Source organism: Podarcis gaigeae (genome assembly GCF_964106915.1).
Source record: "Podarcis gaigeae genome assembly, chromosome: 1".
NCBI lineage: Eukaryota > Metazoa > Chordata > Lepidosauria > Squamata > Lacertidae > Podarcis > Podarcis gaigeae.
In genome coordinates, this window is record NC_139678.1 from 70,800,319 (window position 1) to 70,827,280 (window position 26,962).

General features: G+C 45.8%; 1 protein-coding gene and 1 long non-coding RNA gene across 3 annotated transcripts; one reads left to right on the forward strand and one right to left on the reverse strand.

Moving 5' to 3' along the window:
- Window positions 1–213: 213 nt before the first annotated feature.
- LOC310846367 lies at window positions 214–3,455 on the reverse strand. The gene is made up of 3 exons (XR_014565260.1): window positions 3,376–3,455; window positions 1,201–1,365; window positions 214–467 (listed from the first exon to the last, which is right to left on the reverse strand). It is a non-coding gene; the product is annotated as an uncharacterized lncRNA (long non-coding RNA).
- A 2,956-nt stretch (window positions 3,456–6,411) lies between these two features.
- On the forward strand, window positions 6,412–14,707 carry CALCB (calcitonin related polypeptide beta). 2 transcript variants are annotated; one of them, XM_083742941.1, is made up of 5 exons: window positions 6,412–6,486; window positions 8,094–8,189; window positions 8,741–8,863; window positions 11,851–12,035; window positions 14,200–14,707. In XM_083742941.1, the coding sequence occupies exons 2-4, from the start codon at window positions 8,104–8,106 to the stop codon at window positions 12,008–12,010; spliced, it is 369 nt and encodes a 122-aa protein (XP_083599067.1). In that variant the 5' UTR covers window positions 6,412–6,486; window positions 8,094–8,103; the 3' UTR covers window positions 12,011–12,035; window positions 14,200–14,707. The 2 variants fall into 2 exon arrangements, with proteins under 2 accessions (XP_083599067.1, XP_083599066.1); XM_083742940.1 differs by lacking the exons at window positions 11,851–12,035; window positions 14,200–14,707 and adding an exon at window positions 9,766–10,161.
- Window positions 14,708–26,962: the final 12,255 nt, after the last annotated feature.

Here is a 26,962-nt window from a genome sequence, read left to right on the forward strand (position 1 = left end):
TAAATATGTATTAGATATGCTTTAAATTTGTGGAGTAGATCTGCCCTAATTGATGTCATCAGAGTTGGCTCAAAACATTTGTTGGCTGCGGCTGAGCAGGAAATTGGGATTAACCCAGAGCATTCGCATGCTGCTTGACTCATTTTGATTGCAAAGCAGCCAGTTGCTATAAAAGACAGCTGGCTTCTTTAACTCTTTCAGTTTTTAGGAAAAAAGTGTTGGCTAAAGGAACAGTTCACTTGTCCCAGAGGTATTAAGCTAGAATGAGCCCACAGTGACACTAATTTTCTTAATGGCTGTGAATCATGGGGGAATTCATTTTTTGGTGAGACATTCTGAACCAAGTTTTGAAAGACCCCAAACCCTGTTTATTTCAATATATTTTATAAGTCTTGTCTAAATTTGTTTTTGTAGTTCAGCAACATCTGGAGGAGGGCCACATACATGTCCAGCTGGCCATGTCCTCCCTGCAAGTTTAAAAGAAAAAGGGGAAAGGAAAGGTGCTGTGGTGAGCAGGGCCTGTTTGCAGCTGCTTCCATCATATCCCACTGTCTGTGAGGCCCTAGACCTCACCTCCAGGTCCATCACTTGCTGAACAACGAGCCACACTACCAGGGCATCTGTAACATCCCCATCCCATTAAAGCGCTAGACATTGTTGCTCCTTTCTGAGGACTGGTCACCCTCGCAAGGACCCAGCAGTTCTCAACCCTTGTGGCTCAAGAGCATCTTGGTTTGAGGAATATCCCACAGATTCTTTCAATAGCAAGCACACAAGTTGTTCTTTTCCCAATTTCCCCACCCTCCTTCCTTAAAGTGTGTGTGTGTGTGTGTGTGTGTGTGTGTGTGTGAAAATTCCTGCATTGTAGGGGGTTGGACACTAGATGGCCCTGGGGAATCCTTTCCAGTTCTATGATTCTGTGAAAAACACAACTAACTCTTCCTACAAGAATGCTTTAATGTTTCTTTCAGACCCAGCAATCCTGTGTCCCCTCAAGACAACTGCAACTCCTTACTACTGCTCTGACCCAATCCCTGTGCACTTCAGAGATTTAGGGGGGTTGTCTCTAAACCCCTTCACCTTCCAACCACTACCTGAGATCAAATTTGACGCTCCTTTGGACATTTTATATGGGATTCTAAACAGTAGCTTTACCCACGTCCAGGCTGTCGACCCTGTGCCTGAAAATCATATACTAACATTGTAGGAAATCAGGCAGGTCCTGGATTGGTCAGCACCCGACTGCTTTCTGCTTGCTCTGAGCTTCGTGCGGGAATATTGAATCCCGTGTCTAAACAGGGTGTTTGTTGATTCAGACGAGACGGATGAATGAATGAATGAATGAATGGAAGAAGAAATAAAGCCCTTTTAAGAGAGGAAAGGAGTTAAAGTTTCCTGTGATTCTGCTGTGCCTGCAGCCCTCAGACCTTCAACGGGGGAACTGCCAGACGATTCCACACAGCAGCACAACGGTCCGTTCAGCACAGTTTTCTCTACACGGACAAGCAGCAGCGTTTCAGGCGAGAAGTGTCTCCTCGCTGCCAGTGGCGTGGCGTGGGGGGTGCAGGGGGGGCGCAACATCTGGGGGTTAGTGTTAGGGGGCGCAAATCCACGGGTTAGGGGGCACAAATTACTTGCCATGCCCCGGGTGCTGACAACCCACGCCACGCCACTGCTCGCTGCCGCTGTGGGCTGAACCTGGGATCTTCTGCATGCCAAGCAGATGCCGTGCCACTGAGCTGCGATCCTTCATCATATTTTACTTTGCCAGTTTAGGCTGCAGTCCTATCCCCCCACGCCTGGAGAGTAATCCCGCACTGGATTCAATAGGACACGCTTCTGAGTAAACAGGGCTAGGGTTGCGCTGTGATGTCAGAGATCAAAGGACCGATTTCCTTTGGCCAGAAACAGCCAGGGAAGTTTGCATATTTAAGCTGAGCACATGAAATGGTAGCAAGTATTAACCTGCTGGGTTTCTGTTTGTCAATCAAGTTTTAAAGGCACCGGAGCCCCCGAAAGAGTAAGGGGAAATTGGGGGCTCTCATACAGAGCTTTTAAAATATTCTCTTTTTACATTTTGCCAACTGGAGACTTCTGTTTTGTTAGTCTTTACAGGCTGACCACACAGGTGCCAAATGTTTGTTTCCTTCCTATTTCCAAATCCAATGAATTGGGAAACGAGCGTGTTTGCTCAGAGGTAGACCTCACTGCTCAATGAGACTTCTCTCAAAAAAGCGTGCCTCAAGCGGCCGCCTTGGGCAGCGCGATCCTATGTGTTTGTTCAGAAGTTGCTAATACTGTACAGTAATCGGTTCAGCAGGATTTAACTCCCAAGAAATTGTACTCGCAGCCTTCGACGATCATAACCCATCTATCCAATGAGACTACTCAGGAGTAAATACTGGGCACGCTCTTCTTTATTCTAACGGCTGGACATCTAGAAATTTCCGCTAGAAACCGCTTCACTAATTCGTTCCCAAGCCTACTCGGTGCCATACACTGCAGAGAAGGAAATGCTCAGGACCATAACGTTACAGGTGTGATGTTTCATCCTTCCCACCCCCAATCTGATCTTGCTCTAAACCTAAAAGCATTCTTTTCTTTTAAAATAAAAATATATCTATTGGAATTTCTCTTTGCTTTTTCACGGGGGGTTTGGCATTGACCGCCGGTGATAAAATTAACAGGAGAATAGGATCCGCTCTCCTGTTAAGAGTGGCACTCACTTTGGAATCACGTCTGAATAGCGGCCGAGCGGGGAACGGGCGCTCAACCCTTCGCTTTAACCAGAAGGAGGGCATTTCCACATCCTCCTTGGCAGGGCTGTGGCAGCCACAGATTTTTTTCGCGGTGGCCATTTGCCTTTCCCCATCCATCCCTTGGCCCCCAGGAGGGGAGAGCGCTCTGGGGTCCGGCACACGGGTTTCCCACGGGCATCCAGCTTGGCAACTGGGAGACCAGGATGCAGAACTAGATGGGCCGCTGGCCGGATCCAGCATTACTCTTTGAAAGTCCTTTTGGTCATCACCCTCTGGAAAAAAAATTACCCGGCTGGGTCTGGACTGGAGGGAGAGATATAGCGTGGCAGGAGGCCAGGGTGGCTGTGGAGAAAGTCTCTCCCCCCCCGCCCTATTTTAGATTGATGCTCCGGGACGATCCTTGCCCCACACCTTAGCTATCTGCTGCTGCCCAGCCTGTATCGGCTCCCCCAGCCACAAATGAGAACGCAAAGCGTTGAAAGGCAGGGGAAGGTTTCTAGAGCTCAGGAATCTCCCCGGTGGGGACTAACCAGACACCGGGCTGTTTGAGCACCAGCCGCCTCCCTGGCGCCTCTAAAGCCGCCTGCATGTCCCCTTTCCCCGATCCCAGGTTCACCTGCACGTGGGATCATCCTGGCGCCAAGCAGAGAGAGACCCGCGCTGGCCCCGAGGACACCGGGGAGCCCCCGCTAAGCTTTTATGAAAGACGAGGGGAAGAGAAATCGGACGTGCTCTGGACTTTAGCTATTGCAAACAAGCTACCCAACAACCTCCCCTTCCCCGCCCTCTTTAGACCCCGCCCCCACGTGCCCGTGGCAAATTCGAGACGGAGCCGGGACTTCTCTTGTTGCCAAAGGAAGATTGATAAACCAGGAATCCTCTTAATCCTACAGGGGGCGGAGGTGGGGGGAGGAAACGCAGTTTGATTCTCCAGTGAAGCTGCCACGCAAGCTTTGCTGTGTAGGCGCAAAGAGGAGACGAGGCGATCTGTAACTATCCGGCTTCCGATGAGAGACGGATCTCCCGCGGATTACGAGATTTCCCTCTCGAGAAAAAAAGGACACCCCTCGAAGGGGGAAAAGTACACACACCCCTCCCCCTCCGGCTTCCCTGCGAAGGTGGCTTGTTATTGTTATGTCTAGCGCCTCCCGGGAACCCAAACATCCTGCCGGAAGGAGCAGGTGTCCCCGCGCCAGGCACGACTCGGCGGCAGCCAGGCCATGACTAAGAGTCCCCTGGAGAGTGATGGATTCGCCCCTTGTCGCTCCTCGCCCCCCGCCGCTCCTCCTCCACCTCCGCTGCGGACGCGGCGCTTGGCGCTTCAAGTGTCCGCGGTTCCGCCGAGCAGCTGGAGCCCTGCCGGGCGGAACGTGACCACTTCAAGCCGGGAACAGGCACACACCCCGGCGGGCGGGCGGGCGGGCGGGAGGAGGGGGGTTGGCGTGCGTGCGGTCCGACGGCCTGTCCGCTGCCACCTCCTGCAGCAAGAGGCGCGGGGAGCTGCGCCCCCCCCCCCGCGATGCCACGCCGGGGGCTCTTTCTTGGCACCAGGGTTGCATTGGGCAGAGAGAGCAGGCGAGCGGCGGTCGGTCCTCTCCGGGCTGGCTGGCTCGGGACGCCCTGAACCCGTCCCTGCGCGGGGCAGTGCTGCCCTCGGGGGCGCCAAGGCAGTAGCGCGCCTCCCGTCCGCACTGCACCCCCCTCTCTAGGGGGACCTGCTGCAGTGAGCAAGGCAAACGCGCACGAAGTGCTGGCGGCGGATCTCCACAATGCAGAGATCTTAAATATACAGTGGTACCTCGGGTTACATACGCTTCAGGTTACAGACTCCGCTAACCCAGAAATAGTACCTCGGTTAAGAACTTTGCTTCAGAATGAGAACAGAAATCGTGCGGCGGCGGCGGCGGCGGCGGCGGAGCAGCAGGAGGAGGCCCCGTTAGCTAAAGTGGTGCTTCAGGTTAAGAACAGTTTCAGGTTAAGAACAGGCCTCCGGAACGAATTAAGTACTTAACCCGAGGTACCTCTGTATAACTCAATACATACACTTATCACGATCCTTATTCAGAAATACGGAGAATAGCCCCTATCTTCCCCGTGAGAAACAGGTAAAGGGTCTGCTTTTGCACCAGGGCACCCCCTCCCCCATTGATTCAATCCCCATTTATTCAATGGTTGGAGAGGGGTTATGGATCACCAGGCTGCCTCTGGTTCAGTGGCGTAGCGTGGGTTGTCAGCACCGGGGCAAGGCAAGTAATTTGTGCCCCCTAACCCGTGGATTTGCGCCCCCTAACCCTAACCCCCAGATGTTGCGCCCGGTCCGGCCGGCCCCCCTGCACCCCCCACGCCACGCCACTGCTCTGGTTTTCTGCCTAGTGTGATTTAGATACCGGGGGCAGGGTGTTCAAAGGTTTCAGCACCTCAGCTTTCTTTGATGCTTGTGCAAAAATTAACCTGAAGGTAACACGAGTGACTCCCCTGACTTGGTGTTTGAATGGAGTTTCGTGATCCCTCCCATCGACCCGCAGGCTTTTTCGTTAGGGCCCCCCGCCCTTGCCAAAGTGACCAGACCTTAAACATTTTACACAGGAAACGCAGCTTTGTTAAATTCGGTGTCTCAGGGAAATATACAGGGGCAGCAGGATTCTACCGATGTTTCCTCAGAAGTAAGTCACCACTGAGGTCTTACTCTTAAGTAGCTTCACATGGGATGTCAGTCTTTATAAAGGGTTTATAAAGGCTCTCTAGGTATTCAGCGAAGCAGGTTAAGCGATACCTGTCACGTTCACAGGTATAGGAACGGTGTGGCCTTTATGTGTAATCCTAAATACCCCCTCCCTGTGCTTCGGATCGCAATTGCAAATAAGGTTTGCAATCCCATGTACACTTAGCTGGGGGTGAGATCCGTTGAGCACTGAGAAACTTACTTCCGAATAAACATGCATAGGATTGAGATGCACATTAATGTGTGGGATAAAAAAGGACTGTGCATTGTAAAAGTGTTCCCCAGAGAAATGCTCGCTGGGTTTTGGTGAAGAGAGAGCCTTGCGCTTATTCAGGGATGGATGCCAACTCCGTAATAAACGTCAAGAGCCGAATTCTCTACACATCCACTAGCACCACTATGGCCATTGTAATATACAAAGAAGTTTTTAAAAAGGAAAGCTGCCAACTTCCATTTTCTGCAATGCAGCATTTTTTGCAGTAGATGTCGCCTCTAATAAGTAAATAACCTGCCCTTTGGGTTTGTTCATTAAAAAGATACGGTAGATTTTGTAGGGATGAGAGTATGGGGTGGCCTGGATATTATTAATGACTCGAGACGATTTCCCTTACATTTCATTAATCGTCTGATATGTCCCGCTCCCCCCTCCCCGCGTCCCCCCCTTTCACTCTCTCTCTCTCTCTCTTCGTCCGATGACCTCAATGCAAATAAACCTATCAGATGTGCCTAAATGACTGGCAATTTTTTTTGTGAATGGAATACTCAGTGACTGGAGGATGACGTAATTCGGGAGCTGGGGTTTCGTGGTCAAGCGAGGATTGGTTTTATAGTTGACAACCGAGGTGCTGATTGGCTGGCGGGCAGCTCGTCGAACGCCTACACACTTTTGCCCTGGCGGCAGATATAAAAGGGGGTCGTTGGGCACGGAAGACCATCACGACTGGGAAACGCACACCGAGGCCGCCACCTGCACTACGCTTTCCTCAACAAGCTTTGCATCTGAAGGTAAGTGCGTTCTCCTTTTATTGACTTTCCAGTCCAGGGAGTGCTGAAAAGGCTTCTCAGTGGCGGAGAACTTGCAACTCCTCAAGTTCGGAGGATGTTAGGCTGATGCTGGGTCTTGTGGCGTCTTGTGCTTCTCTCCTTGGATTCTTGAGCAGAACGGCTTTCCCCCCAGATATGCTTTGACAGGTATTATTTATTAGTCACTTGCTTCGGAAAAGGCGTGAGCGCAGAGAAACGCCTAGGTTGCAGAACGGCAGTTTAAAACCTTTTCCCTTTCTGCAAGGTGAAAATCCCCCTTTCGTTCGTGTAGACTAGAGGCTGCCCGTTTAATTCTGAGTATTTTATCAATAAGAGTCGTGCAAAAATGGCACGTGGCAGATGCCTTCAAGAAACCTAATTTCGTGTAATTGGGAATGCTCCTCTGGGTATGACCGCCCCCGAGAGTAACTCTGCTGCAGCAAAGAAGAATCTCGTGGCACCTTCAAACTATTTTATTGCAGTCTGAGCAATAAAAGGGAACTGCCTGCTTCCATCAGGTGCAAGAAGGTGTTGGACCCAGAGGCGTGGCAGGGAGGGGGAGAGGAACCATTTTACAAAATGAGTAGGGCTGCAACTCTATACCCATTTACTAGGAAGATGTCTCCATTGAATTCAATGGGAGTAGCTATATATAGGATTTCACCCTAATGAACTCATCTGGACACTAGAGACACAACTCCTGGCATAATATATTAGTTTCCTTTGAGATGCCACAGAGCTCTTTAAACAAAAATATTGCGTATGCAAATGTATTATATTCCTTATAATTCCTGGATTTTGTTTTTCAGAAACAATTTTAAAATCCTCATTTCCGTAACAGGGCTATTTATTTAAATGAGGACACCCCCCCTATTTTTCAAGTAATCATTTATTTCAGCGCAAAGGATTATGCTTCCCCACCCTTCTTTTCAATTTAAAACAAAATACACAAAATTTCTACATGCAGTTATAAATGCAGATCTGGCCGCATTTTATTCGTTTTCCTTTGATCTTTCGCGCTCGACACGATTCCCAGCATGGCGTGAATATTATCAACGATTTCATAGTATTGGTCCCCATCTGTTGATGAAGTTGACCTGGTTGCCTTCTGTCCTCCAGCTATATATCAACTCTGCGAAATTTCCCAATTTTCTTCCTACCTGAGCATTGGCGACATAGACATTCTTTGAAGATAACACTTCGAAAATAAAACACACACAAATCCTACCAAATTGGGGGGGGAGGGGACCTAGATGCAAACAGCAGATGATCCCATGACCCTCCCCCCCTTTAAAAAAAACCTAGGAAATTAAAGCATCCTTAGAACCTCGATCCTATTAGGCATGCTAACGCAGAGCTGGTCGTAATCCAGTGGGGGGCTTCTTCCCAAGTGAGTTTGCGCAGGATTCCAGCGTTAGGATGGGATCATAGCTGTCAACGTTTTCCTTTTTTTAAAAGGGAAATTCCCTTATTCCGAATAGGATTCCTCTCAAGAAAAGGGAAAAGTTGACAGCTATGGATGGGATCCGGAAAAATGCAATGCGTGGGAAATGGCCCCTCTCTGAACGGCAGTCCGGTTGATTTTGCAGAGACAACGCTATGGCCATGGTGAAGATGTGCTCCTTCCTGGCTGTCTATGCTTTGGTGGTGTGCCTGATGGACAGCTCCCGGGCAGTCCCGCTAAGGTAAGAGGCAGCAAGCGGGAGGACAAGGGTCTGCATGCAGAGACTTCTCTTGAACGCCTCTTTGGCTTTGGCGATCGCCAGGAAAGCGCCTGGGGCAGCATTTGGAAAGGAAACGCGGCCGGTTCTGCAGAGGGGCGGGTAACGGAAGGCTTGGCGCCGAGGGACGCGAGTGCGCGCGATTGCCCGCTTGGGCAAGATCCCTTGACACGGATCAGCCTAGTGGGGTGGGTGGGGGTGATGCAGGGAAGGAAAAAAGGCTTCCCCCACCTCCCACGCCTTTCAGCGCGTGGTGAAACAGGGACACTCGCCTGTGTTCGTTAAGGAAGAAAAGGAGAGGGCAATCTACGCCCCGTTAACAAGCTCAGCGAGTGTGGTCTCGTGTGTATGGACGAGTTACATGTGTGCGGTGCTGTGATCCCTCCCCCCCCCCCCAAGCAGATCGATGAGTTGGGTTGGGAAAAGGACTCTCCCGCCCCCGCCCCCTTGAGCACCCCTCCCTTTGAGAGAGCGCCGCTGGCCTTGAGCTCTCCCCCCTCGCTCCCTCCCCACAGACCTGGCTTGGAGCCTGTCACAGACCGAGGGAGCATGGGCGACTACGAAGCCCGGCGGTTGTTAAGCGCGCTGGTGAAGGAATACCTGGGGGAAGAGCTGGAGCGGGCGAGCGAAGGGAACAGGTAAGGAGAGCGACAGGTCGACGGGGAGGTAGGAAGGGGTGGTCGCAGCGGGGATCGGGGCGGGGGGGACTCTCCTCTCTGGGAGTGCGGGCTCTTTCCTGGCAGATCAGCTGATGGGACCTCTTCTCCCTGGGATGTGCAGACCCAGCTCCTGCGAGACGGGTCCCGCCATCCTGATGATCCCACTCTGATAGCCATGAACTGGGGTTTTCAGATTGCTCTTTTCTTAACTTGCTCTCTTTTGGGTTACTTCTTCTTGAGTTACTTTTTCTTCTCGTAAAAAAAAGAGAGAGGCCTTGCAAGTTGAAAGAAAGGGGGTTAGAGTAAAGTGGGGCAGCAAGAGGTACGTCTTGGTTTTATTCCACCCCCCCCCCGTGAGAAATGCACAGAGTTCTTCTCATCACAACTCAAGCTTCTGCGCGCGCCCGAGTCAGTGCATGCCGTCGAAAAGAGGCGAGGCGGCCTTCCAAGTGCACGCAGCGCCCCCCTTCCCTCTCCAGGCCGAGTCTTGCAATTGCACCTGCACTTCCCTAATGAGCTCCGGTTGCAAAGCATGCTGATGAATGAGACTCACCATGCATGCCGGATGATCTTGAACTGTCCCTCCTCGCGTCCCGCCGGGATCGCTAACTGTCAGCATCCCAAGCAAGCGAGCGATTAATCACTTGCCATTTACTACAGCCCGATCCTCCTTCCGACAGAGCCCTTTTGCATGGACCTTGTTGCACCGGCACTGCGTCGAGATTGTCTTGTCGTTTTTTAAATGCCTATTTGTTGGTCGTTTGGTCTCCTGCTGTGGTTTTCGTTGAGTCTGGGCTAGGGGTGGGGATGGGATATAACAAGGCATGATGACTGCGCATGGTTTTCTGTTACTTTGTTCGGCATGTTTTTCCCCCCTGCAGCTTGGATAGACCTATTTCCAAACGCTGTGCCAACCTGAGCACTTGTGTGTTGGGCAAACTGTCTCAAGAATTGCACAAATTGCAAACTTACCCTCGTACTGACGTCGGGGCTGGAACTCCTGGCAAGAAAAGGAATGTGCTGAATGACCTGGAAAACGAACGCTATGCAAACTATGAGGAAGCCCTCGGAAACAACTAGATTGGCTCTCATCTCCTCTTCCTCTTATATTTTTTCCTCCTCTTTTTTGATGCATGTGGATCTAACCTTGATTGCTAATTTTGCTATGTTCTTTTGAATCTATTTTTGAGTGAGAATGTGGAGTGAAACAACTTCAAGTTAGGAAATTCAGGCTGCAATCCTACACACACACACACACACACACACACACACACACACACACACACCCACACCCACACACCTGTGAGTAAATTCCATTTAGTCAAATAGGACTGACTTCTGAGTAGATATCCTTAGGGTTGCAGCTGCTAAGAATATAACACATATATTGGGGGGGGGGGGGACGGGACTTGGCTGAAACTGGGGAATAGAACATGCCAAATTAAAATGAGTAAGGACTAGCATTGCCTCGAATTTTCAACTGATTTTCTTAGATGTTTATTTTACAAATAATAATCCTTTGATTTCTGGCTACGCATTGTAAAATAAATAAATAAATGTTTCTTTCATGCCTGACCATGCAACTGTTCAATAAACCTATTTTTCTATAAGGATTAGGTCTATTTTATGAATGGTGCAAATCAGTTAAAAATAAAAATAAAAAGATGGCTTTTCTGGGCATGGTTTTAATGGTGTTCAGCTCAGGGTGACTGCTTTGGATTCATGCTTAAATAAGTCTTTTAAAAATGCAAGATATTTGCTCAGTGCAGGATGAATACGCAGGGTGACAATTTTTCTCCAGTGAAGTCAGTGGGAAACTTCACACTGACTATATATATATATCAGTCACCCATTATACTATTTGTAGCAGTACAATACCGTAGTTTGCAAATATTAGAAACGTTAGCCAGTTACCAAAGTTATATTCTGATTGAAATCATCCAGGTAAGAACTTTAATACTTTATTTCTATTTCATTGTTCAATGATTTTGCATGAAGCTATGTAAGGTACAGGAGTAATTTATATTGGCTAGCAACATGTGGAGAATGGGGCCTTCTTCAGTATCCCTTGTGGTTACATTGTACAGTCTGCCTTGATTTACAAGGTGTGTCTGCTTGTAATTTAAACATCCCAATTATTATTTTTTATACTGAGTGTAATCCAGACAAAGTTAAGCCCTGGCAGTACTTATTTTTCCACTGAAATCAGTGGAACTTAAAAGTGATTGGTTTTGCAAGGTTGAGAACATGAGAACAGCCCATCTAGTTTAGCATCCTGTTTCCTGTTGTGGCCAATCAGATGTCTCTGGGAAGCCCACAAACAGGAAGTGAAGGCATCTTTTTCACACCCTTACTCTCCCAACAGATGGCATTTGCGCCATTGTGCCAGTATGCTATGATTTGCCTTTTGGCTGAATTCCAGTGCACCAAGGCAGCAAGCTTATACTCATTTGCTTGGGAGTAGGACCCATTGTAGTCAGAGGGGCCTCCTTCTGAACAGATGGGCATAGGATTCCATTACAAGGATTGCAAGGCTAGCCATACTTGCTTCCTGGTTAGCACTGAGATAATGTGCTTCACTTCTGATTAAGCAGGTCTAACTGCATTTTCAGGGGCAGTCATCTGCCCACTGCATTGCCTGACTACAGATAACATCTGTTGAATCCAAAAACATTACTTCTGAGCGATCAGGCTGAGGATTACAATCTCTGATGGTTAGAAATATCTGGGAAGCCATAGAGCAAATGTCAAGGTCTCTTTGAAATGCAGTCTGTCATTATAGCACTGCAGAAGTCCATTGCTTCAAGCCTGAGCAAACCAAATATAGAAATCTTTTAAATATGGATATAAAGCACCAGCACAATTTTATCTTCTCAGCCATTTTCCAGGATTTTGCTTCTAAAACGTGGTGTTGTTGAAAGATGTGCTCTGTTTCTCAGATCTGAATTCTTTCTTTCGGAAAACAGCGTGACAACTCAGAAGAGGGCATGCAACACAGCCACCTGTGTGACCCATCGTTTGGCAGACTTCCTGAGTAGGTCAGGAGGAGTGGGCAAGAACAACTTTGTACCCACCAACGTTGGATCAAAAGGTTTTGGCAGGCGAAGAAGAAATGTTCAGATGTAATCTGCTGAATGACCCCTGGAATATGGTAAGTGCATTACAGACATATTTCAGCAATATCAATGTCTTACTGATTTATATACATTTCAGTGCTTGGCTGGATGTCATATGAATTCTGGACCTCAATGAGCATGAAAAGCAAAATCTCAAATCAAGAACAGGATTTCACCTGCTACTTTTAAAGAAAGGATAGGAAGCCTGTGTCCCTCTAAAGTTTGTCGGTCTCCAGCTCCTGTAACCCCTTGAGCATTGGCCATGCTACCTGGGGATGATCAAAGCTGTAGTTCAGCAACTTCTGAAAGACTTCAGGTTCTCTATCTCTGCTTTTAAAAAACCATCCCCTCTCATCAATAAATTACTTGTGGGTTTTTGGTGTGTTTTTTTTTACAAATTCAGGAGGATATTAGGGAGAAAGTATGTAGATGGTCATTTTTCCACCTTAATATTTAGTTGGAATAAACATAGCAGAACTAGATCTTCATGGTTGCATTTGATGTTAACAGTGCAATCATATGCATTCCTATTCAAAAGGAAGTCCCACTGTATACAGTGGGGGTTAGGACTGGAGCTGAAATGGTTCAGCTACAAGAACTGAAATTTATTGGCCAAGTAATGGATGCTTCATGGAAGCCAAATATTAAACAATCATAAAACCGAATGAATTATTTGTGCATCTTAACATGTAATGCAGGCATTCTGGGGTTTCATTTAGAATCCGTGTGTTACTTGCCATGCATTTAGTCTGCCCAACTACTGCCATTTAATGATTAGTGAATGAAATGTGTGAAATGTCATGGGAGCGGTAGGATTTTCTTTTCGAGGTCAAGATGGTGGTGAAACTCCATACTCTTGTCTCACTTCCCTGTACTCTAGTCTTTCTACATACCTCTGGAGTTAGTTAGGTTTGGGAGAAAGCTTCAGGATCCCACCACTTTCCCCTTATTTTATTTTATTTATTTAACAAAAAGTGCATACAACTTGATTGTTAAAACAATCTGTAAGTAGTTTTTTTTAAAAATATAGAATATGGAACATTAAAATTCTTGCTTAAAACAGTTAAAAACAAGTATATAAAAGCATTCAAAATAGGAATTAAAATCAGCAATAGCTAAGAAAAGAGAGAAAGCACCTGTTGCTTCTGTATGTCTAGATTTGCTTTCCTAAACCAGTGTTTAAGGTGCTGCCTCCTTGTGCTGTTACCACAGCATTGTATATTTCTGCATGGAGATTTCCCCACTGGGTTGAAATGGATGTTGAACTGGCAATGCCGGCTAGCTCTGTTTCTCCTGGAATGTTTCCAGATTTTCCTTCCAAGTTAAAGGGTGAGGAATGGGCACTCTAGATCCCTGGCCTTGACTTAAGATTCCCCTCTAGCATAATAGCATGGGGTGAGTTGGCATCAATGCAGAAAAGTAGTAAGAATACAGTTTTGCTCTCAGGCCATCCAAACAAATTCTGAGTTTTTCTTCTTCCCGTCCTTAGAAGCCATTTGACTCACTTTTGTCAAGGCTGCTCCTGAGATGGCTCAGATATTGTGGAAGTGGATCACCTTGTTTTCTCCATCATTTAGGTCGCCTGAGGTTCTAATATCTCACCAATCTGAATAGATGACTTGTGAGAGAGTACCTTTTTAATGTATTTTTTTCTAATTTAAATGCTGAAACATCAATCTGGTCATCCGTAGGCATATCATAACTGCCCTAATACCTTTCAAGCAAACGCTTCCTAAAACAAACCCCTTTGATGGTTTTTTTGGGTTTTTTTAAACCCAAGAACCATTGTATGAGGTGTGGCAATCAGTTTACCCAGTGTCCTAATTACTCAGGGGGTCATTTCAGGGATGCTCAGGTATGTGGAAACAGAAAATGTTGGGAAGCAGTCCAATGCTCCCTGAGAAAAGGGCCAAGATGCCTTGGGCTTCCCTGAATTCCCAGCATTGCCAGATGTCTATGTGATGCAGTGGAAAAAAGTGCCACCACAAATGCTGCTGTACTGGCATTGGGGCCTGGCACAGGGGGTTTGGTGTGTGTGCCAAGAAAGGCTTTCCCTCATTCTCTCCCCAACCCCCCCCAATAAATAGCAGGAAAAGAAAAGCTACGTGGTAGGGCATAGGTGGCTCCATCAAAGATCACTCTCCTCTCCATAGGATTGCTCTAGCAAATTTGTGTAACATCTAATTTGATTTCTTTCAGATTGCCATGAAACTGAGCAGCAAACGCCTTTTAATTTCTCTTGAAAGCAACTTTCTTCCATAAATCAAGATGGCCGAATAAAAGACTCATTTTTGCATCCTTCTAATATTGAAGAAATGTTTTTGTTTTGAAATTAAATTGAAGCACTTCTGTTATATATATAAGAAATATATATATCTCAAGATAATTATTCAAATTAAATTATTGTATATTCTTTTTATATGCAGTTCTATTTCAAATAAAATGTGACAGCATCTATTTATTTACTTATTTATCTTCTAGCATATCTGTGAAATATGACCCATGCTATTTATCTTGGCAATACTGCCAAATCTCGGGGATTACACTAAATTGCTGCCTATCAAGGTATATCTGTAAGATATGGTGTGCTGTGCCTTGATGTAAAACAGTTAACTGACATGATTGTACAGTATGTTTAAAAAAATACACTTACAATATTGTATCATTTGTGAATTTATGCAAGATTAAAAAAAGTATTTTAGATACACATGGATTGAGAAACTGATCTTTCATTTAAACATTTTCTTTATTGCTAATTTACTATGCAGATATTTGAAACTCTTGGCAGTGGTCACTGTTGGATATCAGATTCAACAGAGCTTTGCTAAATTTCAGCACGGCACTTGGATGTTCTATCTAATGTCTGATGCTATAGAATATGAACAGAAAGCAACAATTTGAATGTTCAAAACCAATAAATCCCTTGTTTGCAGACACCCTCATATGTAAAGCCATTTTTTTTTGGTTCCGTGTCTGCTCCCAGCGCAATGGAACCCTAGTCATGGCTATGACCATTGTGTGCTACAGCAAGTCAGAGTCTACATTCTTATAGATAAGATGGAGAAATTAATGTTTTTCTTTCCATGCAGTATTTCCCTTTGTTACTGAGAGTGAGGATGTACATCAGCCTTCCCGAGTTAGCTGCTTTCTAGATGTTTTGGACCAATCCTCATTAGTCTCCATGCTGTAGCCTGTAGTCCAAAACTTGGGGGTGGCAGCACCAGGATCACAAAGGCTGATTGATGTAGATGGAGAATCTGCCGGTTTATCAAGGATTGCAGAAAACATACATTCCTAGCTGTTGGGTAGTTTTAGGCTACAATCCTAGGCATGCTTACCAGGATGCAAATCCACTCAATTCAGTGAATTCCATGTTTACTCACAAAGAGATCTGTGAGTAAACATGCTGCGAGGGTATCATAAGGAAGCACAAAACAGAAGACATCCATCTGCTCAGGGCTGGCATCCAAGGCAAACCCCAAAATGATGCCTCCCAGCCAGGGAAGAAAGAATGAACGAAGATCTAAATCAGGAACAAAGGGGAGGGCGATAAAGATCTACACTGGGAGCAAGGGTGGGAGGAAACCAGCAACACCTCCTATTTGCAGAAAGGCTGCTGTAGAGGTGGCATTCAGGGGAGGTGCTGAGGAGGCAGCAGGTCTGGCCTCTAAAGAGCTCACCTCAACCATTGGTGCCAGACGGCAACAGCAGTGGGTAACACATTCCTTGTAGGCCAGATTCCACTGCCCCTTTGGATCCTGCTGCCAGAGGCAGAAACCTTACCATGCCTCATAGGTGGGCCAGCTCTGCATCTGCTGTAACAAAGATGCTGAATACACAGAGAAGCCATTTCAGACTGTAAGGCTCTGAAATACGAGTCACCTTTGAAATCAATTTGACCAGGCTGTCACTTTGAGTCTTTTCCTGGAAAGAGGTTTTCTGGTTAGGAGTGGGAAACTGGGAAAATGATCACCAGAAAACTTGGCTAAAGCTATATTTAAAACAAAGTGTTTTATAGGAAGAAAATGAACTCCCTGCTTTTAAAAATACTGAATGTCAGATTAATGCTGCAATTGAAAGCTGATTCTAAAGCCAGCTCCGTCAACTCAGGGCAGACCATTACGGAATCATAGAATCATATAACTGTAGAGTTGGAAGGGGCCTCAATGGTCATCGAGTGACTCTAGACCAACTCCCTGCAATGCAGGAGTCTCAGCTAAAGCATACATGACAGATGGCCATCCAACCTCTGCTTAAAACCTCCAATTTGATGAGGATCCTCTCGGTTCCTTAATTCAAGTTGTTTATAAAAACATTGAACAAAATAACAGGCCCAGGACAGAATCCTGCTGCACCCCACTTGTCATTTCCCCCCATGATAGGCACCATTAGTGAGCACTCCTTGGGTTTGGTCACTCAACCAGCTACAAATGCACCAAACAGTCACCTCGCCCAGCCAACATTTTACCAGCTTCTCTGCAAGAATATAATGGGGGACTTCGTCAGATGCCTACTGAAATCAAGATACACTATGTCCACAGCATGAGACTTCTTTGTTTTTTGAGAAGCACATGCTGGGTCTTAGTAAAGCATCATTTTGTTAATGCTCATAGACCAGCCATTTAATTATCTGTTCTAGGACCTTCCCTGGTATAGATGTCAAGCCCACCAGTCGGTAATTACCCGGGTCTTCCTTTTTCCCCTTTTTGAAGATGGGGACAACATTTACCCACCTCTGAGTCTGTAGGGACTTCACCTGTTCTCCAAAAATTCTCAAAGATAATAGACAAAGGCTCTGAAATTACACCCGCGAGCTCTTTTAGAACCCTTGGATGCAGCTCATCCGGCCCTGGAGATTTGAATTCATTTAAAGTAGCTAGGTGTTCCCTTACCATCTCTTTTCCTATCTTGGGCTGTAGCTCTCTCCTTACATCATTTATTCTGTTATCACCAGGTTGGGCACTGCTTTCCTTTTGGGTGAAGACAGAGGCAAAGTAGGTGTTGAGCAGTTCTGCCTTCTCTCTTTCACCCAATAGCATTTCTTCGTCTTCTCCACTCAGAGGTCCTACTACTTATTTGTTCGTCCTCTTGCTTTGAACATAGCTGAAGAAACCTTTATCATTATTTGTAACCTCTTTTGCAAGTCTGAGCTCATTCTGAGCTTTGGCCCACCTGACCTTCTCCCTGCAGCTGCTGGCTACTTGTGTATCCCCTCCATTGTGATTTCCCCCTTTCTTCCATTTCTTATACATGCCCTTCCTAAACCTCCACTCATCTGTAAGCAACTTATGCAGCCACACTTTGCCTCCTACTTTTCTTTCTTTTTGGAATCGCCTGCATTTGTACCTTTTCACCTTTCAGAAACTCCTATCCATCTTGGACTCACTTATCACTGAGTATTCCTGACCATGGGATCTCACCCATAGTCCTTAAGTTTTTTGAAATCAGCCGCCTTAAAGACCAGAGTGCATGTCCAACTGCACTCAGCGTTCCCTTGCCTCTCTATCATGAAACCCAGGAAGACATGGAAACTTCCTTTCAAGGTTCCCAGTTCTCCCACTTCATCAGTCAGTTCCTCCCTGTTGGTGAGGTCCAGATCCAAGATAGATGACCCCCTTATTCCCCCCCGCCACTCCACCTCTTGGGAAATAAAATTGTCAGTGAGGCAATTGAGGAATTTCTTGGACTTTACATTCTTGTCCCAACAGATATTGGGGAAGTTGAAGATTTCCATGACTACTATATCTTTCTTTTCTTTTGAATGTTTGCTAATGTGCTCTAGGAAGGCATCATCCAAGTCTTCCGTCTGGCTTGGAGGCCTTTGGCAGACACCCACAGTAAGGTCACTGTGGTTTTCCTCTCCTACAATTTTTACCCCTATACTCTCAACCTGCCTTCCATGCTCCAGACCATGGGCCTCTTCACAAGTGCGCACATAATAGACCTTCACACAACAGAAGAAAAGCTTGCCGGATCTGGCCAGCAGCCCATCTAGTCCAGCATATCCTGTCCCAGCATCCTTAACTATTGGTCATGCTGGCTGGGGCTGATGGGAGTTGCAGTCCCTCAACATATTTTAGGGCACCAGGTTGAGGAAGGCTGTTCTAGGTGATTCTAATATGCAGCACCCAAACAACCCTCATTATATAGGACAACTGATGTAAATTTAAGCATGTTTTGACTCACAGAATCACACCAGATGGTCTTAGTGTAGCGCTCTGATGGTAAAGCAGATGTGGGAGAGAAGCTAGCATCTGTTATGCAATATGATGCTGTTCACATAATTAACTCAAGGACCCACCTTCATCCACTTTGTCCGGTAATTCTCATTATTTGCGTCTCTTTGCTTATCTCTCATTGGATGAATTGAACTTATCTTTGTGAAAGCCTTCCTAGCTTTCTATGCAAGAACTAAGCAGGGCTAATGCTATTGTTTCTGTCACAGAACCTTGCCAAAAGCAGAATTTAGCAGACAGCAGTAAATTCTGGTTTTAGCGATCACATCCAACATGGTCATGTATAATTAGCAGATGGAATGTCTGCATGTGGAGTGGGTAATTTTTATATATATTTTTTTAAAAAACTATTTAGATAATGTAAGGCTATGTATACTTTTTATTCTTTCCTGCATGAACATAGATAATTACCATGGCCACAAGGTGAAAATTGCAGCTCTCTGAAATCCATGGATGTTTTGCCGTTGCCTTAATGGGGTCAGGGTTTCACTTACAGGGTGGCAGATTTTGCTGAGAATATATTACTGACCTGGATTTCAGAAAGGCAGCTCTCCAGTAGCTCACATTTATTTTTGTTTGAGCTGTAAGTATTAGTAGCACTTCTGCAAAACCAGGCCCAGATCGAGGGAGGGGGTAAGGGGAGGGCATGTGCCCCGACTGGTGTGTTAGGAGGGCATTAACACAGCATCCTGCCCTGATGGCAATACAATGTGGGAGAGAGAGTAGGGAGGTGTGCTGTGGCCATAGCACATTACTCTGTGACTCCTTAACTTCCATCCAGGTTCTGCTTATTAGAAATGACTGGATCAGCAGGAATGCAAAGTAGGATAGCTCAGTTGGTTAGAGTGTGGTGTTGATAACACCAAGATTGCAGGATGATCCCCATATTGGACAGCTGCATATTCCTACATTGCTGGGGGATGGACTAGATAACCCACAGGGTCCCTTCCAACTGTGCAATTCTATGATTCTGAGAAGGAGTCATGCCCTGACAATGCAGGATGCCCAGCTGTGGCCCATCCACCTCTTCACTAAGTGAAGGAGGCCTGTTGCCCTGGCTCTCACTGGAGAATAAAGAACTTATATGTGGAGTACAGTTTCTGCCAAAATCAACAATAACAACAACAGTTTATTTTCTGTACCCCACCATCTGGTTGGGTTGCCCCAGTCATTCTGGGTGGCTTCTAACAGAATATACAAAAACACAACGGAACATCACACATTAAAAGCTTCTCGATAAAGGGCTACCATTAGATTTCTACAGAAGGTCATATAATTATTTATCTCTTTGACATCTGATAGAAGGGCATTATACCCGGCAGGCGCCACTGCTGAGAAAGCCTTTTGCCTGGTGATATAGCTCAAAACACTGCTTTCCCCCACCCCTCCTTCATTTACCCTTGGCATTCTATTTTATCTTCCCTCCCATTATCTTCCCTCCCTCATCAGATATTTTTCTTCTGGCTACCCTACAAAGCTGTATGACCTGTATGAAATTTAATCCTAGCCAAACTGACGACTTTCCCTTCCCTCACAAAAGCGGGGTTGCTTCCTGAAAACTTGGAATGTTCAGACATGTTTCATGCGGTGCTGTCAGCTCAGTCTCTCAGTATTATAGGCTTCACCACCCCAAGGTCAGTACTGTTTCATGGATGTTCAGAAGATTTCTGACCACTCACATATCTGCTGTGCGGAGGGGCAAGTAGCCCTGTGACCCAGCCCCTAATGCACATGTGCTTCTCAGCCTTGCCTCAGATCATCATCTCTGCATGTTTGGTGTGATGTCTGAAAGGGAGTACATACAAATGCAGTTGTATATGTATAGGTTTTCCATGCAGTCAGAAACCCTGATTGTGCAGGATTCCCAATCATATTATGGGGTATGCGACCACATCTCTGTGTGTATTGTTTCTCCCTTTCTGATGTTGCACTGAATGTGTGGACATTGGAGGTGGGACCTGGAAGTGTGAGGAGGCCAGAGATGGAAGGTGTGTGGCTCCTATTTCCCCCTCCATATCTTTGCTTCTCTTTCCATATGTTGCATATACCTGGAGGTGGACCTTCTGAGCATCCCAGCAGATATTCTGAATGCACCTAGATGTTTCCTTTCAACATTTCTGTGAATGATGGTCCATGAAGCAGTTTCCCTCCCTCACGATATCCCCCCGCCACAGCATAACATATTTGGATTCCTGTTATCTCCTGTGAGCAAACAAAAATAGTTTGCGAACAGTGAAGTTATTGTATGTAACTATTAAGCATTTTCAAACAAGGACACTCCTAATTGTTTAAATTGATTAAGCCTTTGTTTAATCTTTTGGACCAGGTTCCATTTCTGTGAAGATAGTGCTGTGCCTATCTTTCTTTTTTAACCAAATTTACAGGGGAATTGAATTGTTTGTGTCTTATTCCAGACTGATTGCAATTGACATTTAATTGTTATCTTGTTTCTTTTTAATGCCAAAGAGTTGCACAGTTCTTATCTGCCTTGAACCCTTTTGAAGAAATTGGCGTCCTAATGAAATTAAATAGTGTTCTGATCTTTTGTTTTGTTTCCAAACCTTTTGCAATGCATATCCTTTATAAATACTTACTAATACATTAACTTTCATGTTAGTGGAGCAGTGTAACTATTCATAATGTACTCTTTTCTAGATAGTGCAGAAGATAGGATTAAAAAGCAATATAGATCCACTTAAGCTTCATTAATTCATTAATTCATGGGGAGGGGGAGACTTTAGAGAGATGACTATGCAAAAACAGTTTAAAAATAGGATTAGTCAGACATAATAAATTAATAGGAGGGATAGAAATAGTTTAATAAAATATATAAATAAAATACAAGTGTCATTATTTTAGGGAATAGTGTGCATCTGCAAAAACACCTCAAATATACCAAACACTCATGAAACCAATCACATGTAATCAAATAGCTAATACATCCATTATACAGTTGCTGATCCCAGAAGCCAAACAAAATTGTGTATATATCAAAGACACTTCCCCACTTTGGTGTCACACTTCATCTTTACACTATGGAAGGTTGGTGAATTATACGTTAACAATGGACCATAGATCCATCGACTCCCTTAGATACAATTCATTGATTCAAATAGAATAGAAGAAATTCTGATTTATAATCAATACCAAAGCACTCCCCAATTGTGAAAAATGTCATAGAGCCTAGGACTTGCCGATCAGAAGGTCGCGGTTCGAATCCCCGCGACAGGGTGAGCTCCCGTTGCTCGGTCCCTGCTCCTGCCAACCTAGCAGTTCAAAAGCATGTCAAAGTGCAAGTAGATAAATAGGTACTGCTCCGGCGGGAAGGTAAACGGTGTTTCTGTGCGCTGCTCTGGTTTGCCAGAAGCGGCTTAGTCATGCTGGCCACATGACCCGGAAGCTGTACGCTGGCCCCCTCGGCCAATAAAGCGAGATGAGCGCCGCAACCCCAGAGTTGGTCACGACTGGACCTAATGGTCAGGGGTCCCTTTACCTTTACCTTCATCTCCCTGACAAAAAGAGTTGGAAGATATAAAAACAATACTGTAAATCACAGATAGAGCTAATTAGCTGACATGGTCCAATTTTACACTGGAAGCTACCCTCTCTTTCTTTATAACAAAGGAGTTTTTTCCTTGACGCTCAAGTTTCCCATCCAGAGGGAGTTTTTGACATGGGCACTTTGCATCAGATCTTCCTCCAGACCAATAGTAACCATCTCCTGAGAGGGCTGTACCACTTCAACTGATGCATGGTTGAATTACTTGCAGTTCTATAACTGTACATGGAAGCAAAGTGAGACAATTTCCCTGTTCTGTATCTCTAGACAACAATCCCATAAAACTGAAAAATAGCACTGAAGTACTGTAAACACTTTCAAGTTAAGGAGTGAAAAATGCAAGTTTTTGAAGCTAGAGGGCATAGGAGACATAGAATGTACGAGTGCAGCATTTACCACTTAAAAATATGAGATGGCTGTTTACAGTCGTTTTCTCATCTTATACAATACGTCATTCATGCTGTAACACAATAGGGCACTGTTCAGACTGATTATATCCTTTTCCATAGAAGAAGGCATTGAAATCCTTTCCAGAATCTTAACGAGGTTTTCATATGCAATTGGTGAAAGTAACGACAGCAGCAGCAGAAGCAGCAGCAGAAGCAGCAGCAATGTTTTGATGTGGTCCATGAATATAATAGAGATTCTAAATTACAAGTACAGACATATAGTTATTCACAATGTGGGGTTGGAGTGGGGCAATTGGAGGAAGAAGATGCCAGATCCTGCCTTGTGCCCTTCTTCTGCCCCAGCATGGATCCCTCACAGCTGGGCTTGCTTTAGGTCAAACCCATTGGTCCATTTAGTGCAATATTGTCTACACTGATTGGCAGCGGCTCTCCAGGATTTCAGACCAGGGTCTCCCCCAGCCTGGAGATGCGAGGAATTGAACATGGGTACACGCAAAGCAGTTGCTCTACCACTGAGCCATCATGACCCTGTTGGAATTCTGCCTGGGTCAGAGGAATGTGCCACAACGTAGGCACCGGCAGATATTCCTTGTCGACCTCCCGCTGCTACTCCCGGCAGATAAGCAGGCGAGGTCTCGGCGATTCTTCCCAGATGTGAGAAGAACACACCGTTCATTCTCTCTCCCCTTTGGAATCCCCAGGGAGGGGAAAGAAGCAGACAGAAATCTATTTACATCCTTTATTTCTGTCTCTTACATCAGTACAGAGAAACATGTCTGCACTCAACAGCAGTAAGAATAAACTCCGCCCATGTACTTCCAGTACGGGTCATATGACACACACACTGAGCTAACATCCGGTGCTCAGTACAGAATGGACTGCCCCTTTGTTCCCATGGCAACAGTCACAAACATCCTGTCTGGCTTTCCAGCCACAAGCAGCTGACTGAGCTGCTAGAGCCTTTGCTTGTAGCTGCATTGCTTCTTTATGGTAACATACTCCCCCTAAAGTATCAATGTGTGCTGCGAGCAAAGCGTCATCCAGAGAAGAAAACAAACAGTTGTTATACTTATAACATTCTCCTGTTGTTTCAGTTCCACCCTTGGAACTACCCGCCACTGGTTTCACCAATGTACCTCTCTGGTTGTGTGACTTCCAAGGAATGAGTGCTTCTGCATTACCTTGGTTAGCAACTCTCTGTTGTGCCTTTGTCTCTGACTCAGACACAGCTTCAATCTGTCCTTGGTCGTTTACAACAGCAACACATGCAACAGCTATGTTTGCAAACTCCTTTGAATACCTCTTTGGTGGTACACCCTTCGTTGCTCTCTCAGACCTACGTAAGAGGTGCTGCTCTTCTTTGCTTTCTGGTTCAGCCTCTGAACTCTCTGGAGAACCAGTACTAAGCTTAATCAGTGGTTCATCCTCCTCTTCTGAGGGTCTAGTCATTATGTGAGATTTCCTCTCAATGACTGTTACAACTGAGCTCCCTGAGCTATCGCTGTCATCATCAGTACTACTGAACTCAATAAGATCAAAATCATCATCATCATCATCATCATCATCATCAGAATCATCTCCAGTGGGAAATGTGTGAACAATCACTCTCTCCTGTTCAGGAGCACTCTCTAGAAATTTTGTGAGAATCACCTGACCAGATTCAGACAAAATTACTCTGTAGAGACCCTTTTCATAACCCACAAAAATGCCTCTGGCATTCTTTACCCCACCTGGAGTTTCTGTTCTCACATGAGACCCAAAAACCTTGAAATGGGCAACTGAAGGTTTTCTATGGAACAGTTTCTCAAAAGGAGAACATCCCAACTCTTTTGAAACCTTTCTCAACCACGTATAAGTGTATGGCATCAGTGACTCCGCCCAGAATTCATTTGACAGATGCGAACTAAGCAATTGTGCATGCATTCCCTTTTGCAATTCTTTGTTCACCCTAACACAGACACATCTCTTCCATGCTTCTTCGGAACTAGCAATTTTGTGTCTTATCCCTTTCTCCTGCAGGAACCTCTGGAAATCCTGTAAAAGAAATAGTGGCATCTCATCTGTACAAAGACAAGCAATGTTAGCATTATGCATATTTTTAACCTTGTCACAAAACTCTTTAAACCTTTCTAAGGCTTCTTTTAGTTTTTCCAAAAGATAAATCCAGACATAATTTGTGAAAGAATCCACACACAGAAGGTAATATTTTGCATTGCCTCTAGATGGTGCTAGAGGACCAATCACATCAGCATACACCCGCTGAAATGCTCTGTCGACCCTCGAGGTCACCTTCTTGGTGTTCTTCTTGGTCAGACCTGCAAAAGAGATTATGTTAGAATCACAAGAATTACATTCCATGTAATCACTTTGATCAAAAGTCAACAAATACAGTCCATCTTTCTCTTTGGCAGAAAGATACAACTCTCCATCTTTGTAGATCTCGCAGCTTTCAGCATCATAGGACAGTTTTAGTCCCTTTTTAGCAATCTGCGAAATGCTGAGCAGATTGAACTTCAACTCTGGAACCAAATAAACATCGTTGATAGTCAAGTTCAGACTTTCAAGGTACACAGTTCCAATCCCGGTTGCTTCCAACTCCTGACCGTTGGCTTGTTGCACAGCGAAGCTTTGCTTCTTAAACGTCGAAAATAAATCCCTGCGTCCTGTCATGTGAACTGTCACTCCAGTGTCTAGAATGAAAGAGTTCCCCACTTCTGGTGTGCCCTTTAGCGACATCAAAGCCTTTGCAGTCTTTGCCTTTGGCTTGGTATGACTTTTGCCTGACACCTCAGACTTTGTGGAGCTCACCTTGGCTCCTTTCTGCTGACGTGGCTTCTTGCAGTTCCGCTGTAGATGCCCAGTTTGCCCACAATTGTAACATCGGACAACGTTTAACGCTACAGCATTTTCTCCAGTAGCAACAGCAGTGGGGGCGTTAGAACTCCGTTCTTCCCTCCCCCTATCTTTCACTTCCAGTGCTGCAAGTCTGTCCTGTTCATTAAGAATCACGGCATAGACCCTCTCAGAGGTCAAATCGTTCGCTGGAAGGGAACCAAGCTGACTGGCAACGGTTTTGTAAGTCCGATTCAAGCTGTTTATCACCATGAAGCAAAACACTTCCTCCTGCAAACAGAAATTGCGTTCCACCATCTGTTGACGCAGATATTTCATTTCCGTCAGGTGCGCTTGAACATCTCCATCAGGCCCAAGCCTCAGATTGGTCAGCTTCTCAAAATACAGCAATGCTGAAAAACCTGCATCTCTCTGATGTGTCCTTCGCAAAGTGTCCCAAACCTCTCGTGCATATTGTAAATCCTGAATATGCACAAGCTGGGAATCTGAAACACACAGAATTATAGCCGTCCTGGCCTTCACATTCTGTGACTCCCACGCACGTGTTGGTGCTGCAGGGATGGGGTTCTCAATCACCTCAAACAGTCTCTGATTCTGCAACAGGGCCTTCATCTTAATTGACCAAGATGAATAATAATCATTAGTTAAAAAGGGTGGGCTAGGCAGGGCTCCCCCCTTTCTTGGCATCCATTTTGAGTCCTTGCATTAAAACTCACTCTCAAGCAGCTAAAATCCAATAGCTGGTTGTTTACGCTCTTGCCACCTGGCAGCTCTGAATGCTAGCTAATTGGAAAGTTCCTTTCCAACAGTTCATGAGATACTGTAGCCAAAACATTCCATTGTTTTCGCGTCTCTCATGCACAGCCTTACAGCCAGCCCACTTCCGGTAGATTTTCACTTCACTGACGAGTGTTGCTTAGCAACAGTGCATTCCTTTCTTGTACAGGAAACCACAAGAATCTCTGGAATGCAAGCCTCTTCCCACTCGGAGCTGTTTTCCCCAAACTCTGCTCCCGTGAACCAGAGAATAACTCAATCTGCGTTCACACTTTTAAGCCTGAAATTCTCATACCTTGAGCTCCGTGGCTTGGCTGTCACTTCGTCTGGTCAGCTTCTGGCTGTAGGTGCAGAGGATTCAACCTCTCATTGCAGACTTCCATGGAGTGATGAAAACAGCAGCTCTGCTACTATTGTTGCAGACTTCCATGGATCGAAAAAACCATCAGCCATCCTCTGCTACCACTGTTGGAATTCTGCCTGGGTCAGAGGAATGTGCCACAACGTAGGCACCGGCAGATATTCCTTGTCGACCTCCCGCTGCTACTCCCGGCAGATAAGCAGGCGAGGTCTCGGCGATTCTTCCCAGATGTGAGAAGAACACACCGTTCATTCTCTCTCCCCTTTGGAATCCCCAGGGAGGGGAAAGAAGCAGACAGAAATCTATTTACATCCTTTATTTCTGTCTCTTACATCAGTACAGAGAAACATGTCTGCACTCAACAGCAGTAAGAATAAACTCCGCCCATGTACTTCCAGTACGGGTCATATGACACACACACTGAGCTAACATCCGGTGCTCAGTACAGAATGGACTGCCCCTTTGTTCCCATGGCAACAGTCACAAACATCCTGTCTGGCTTTCCAGCCACAAGCAGCTGACTGAGCTGCTAGAGCCTTTGCTTGTAGCTGCATTGCTTCTTTATGGTAACAGACCCTTCCCTACTAAGCCCCTCCCTCTGTGGGTTGCCTTAATGGGAATGGAGGGGGTTGCAGTTGCTACCAATCTGTTCAGCTTTTTTCAGGGCTGAATGGAGTTTTCAGGAGCAATGGTCCAGGGACAAATAGGAGGCTTGGAAGTCAGAGAGAAACAGCCAGCAGCCCATCTGTTTCCCACACCCCGTAGC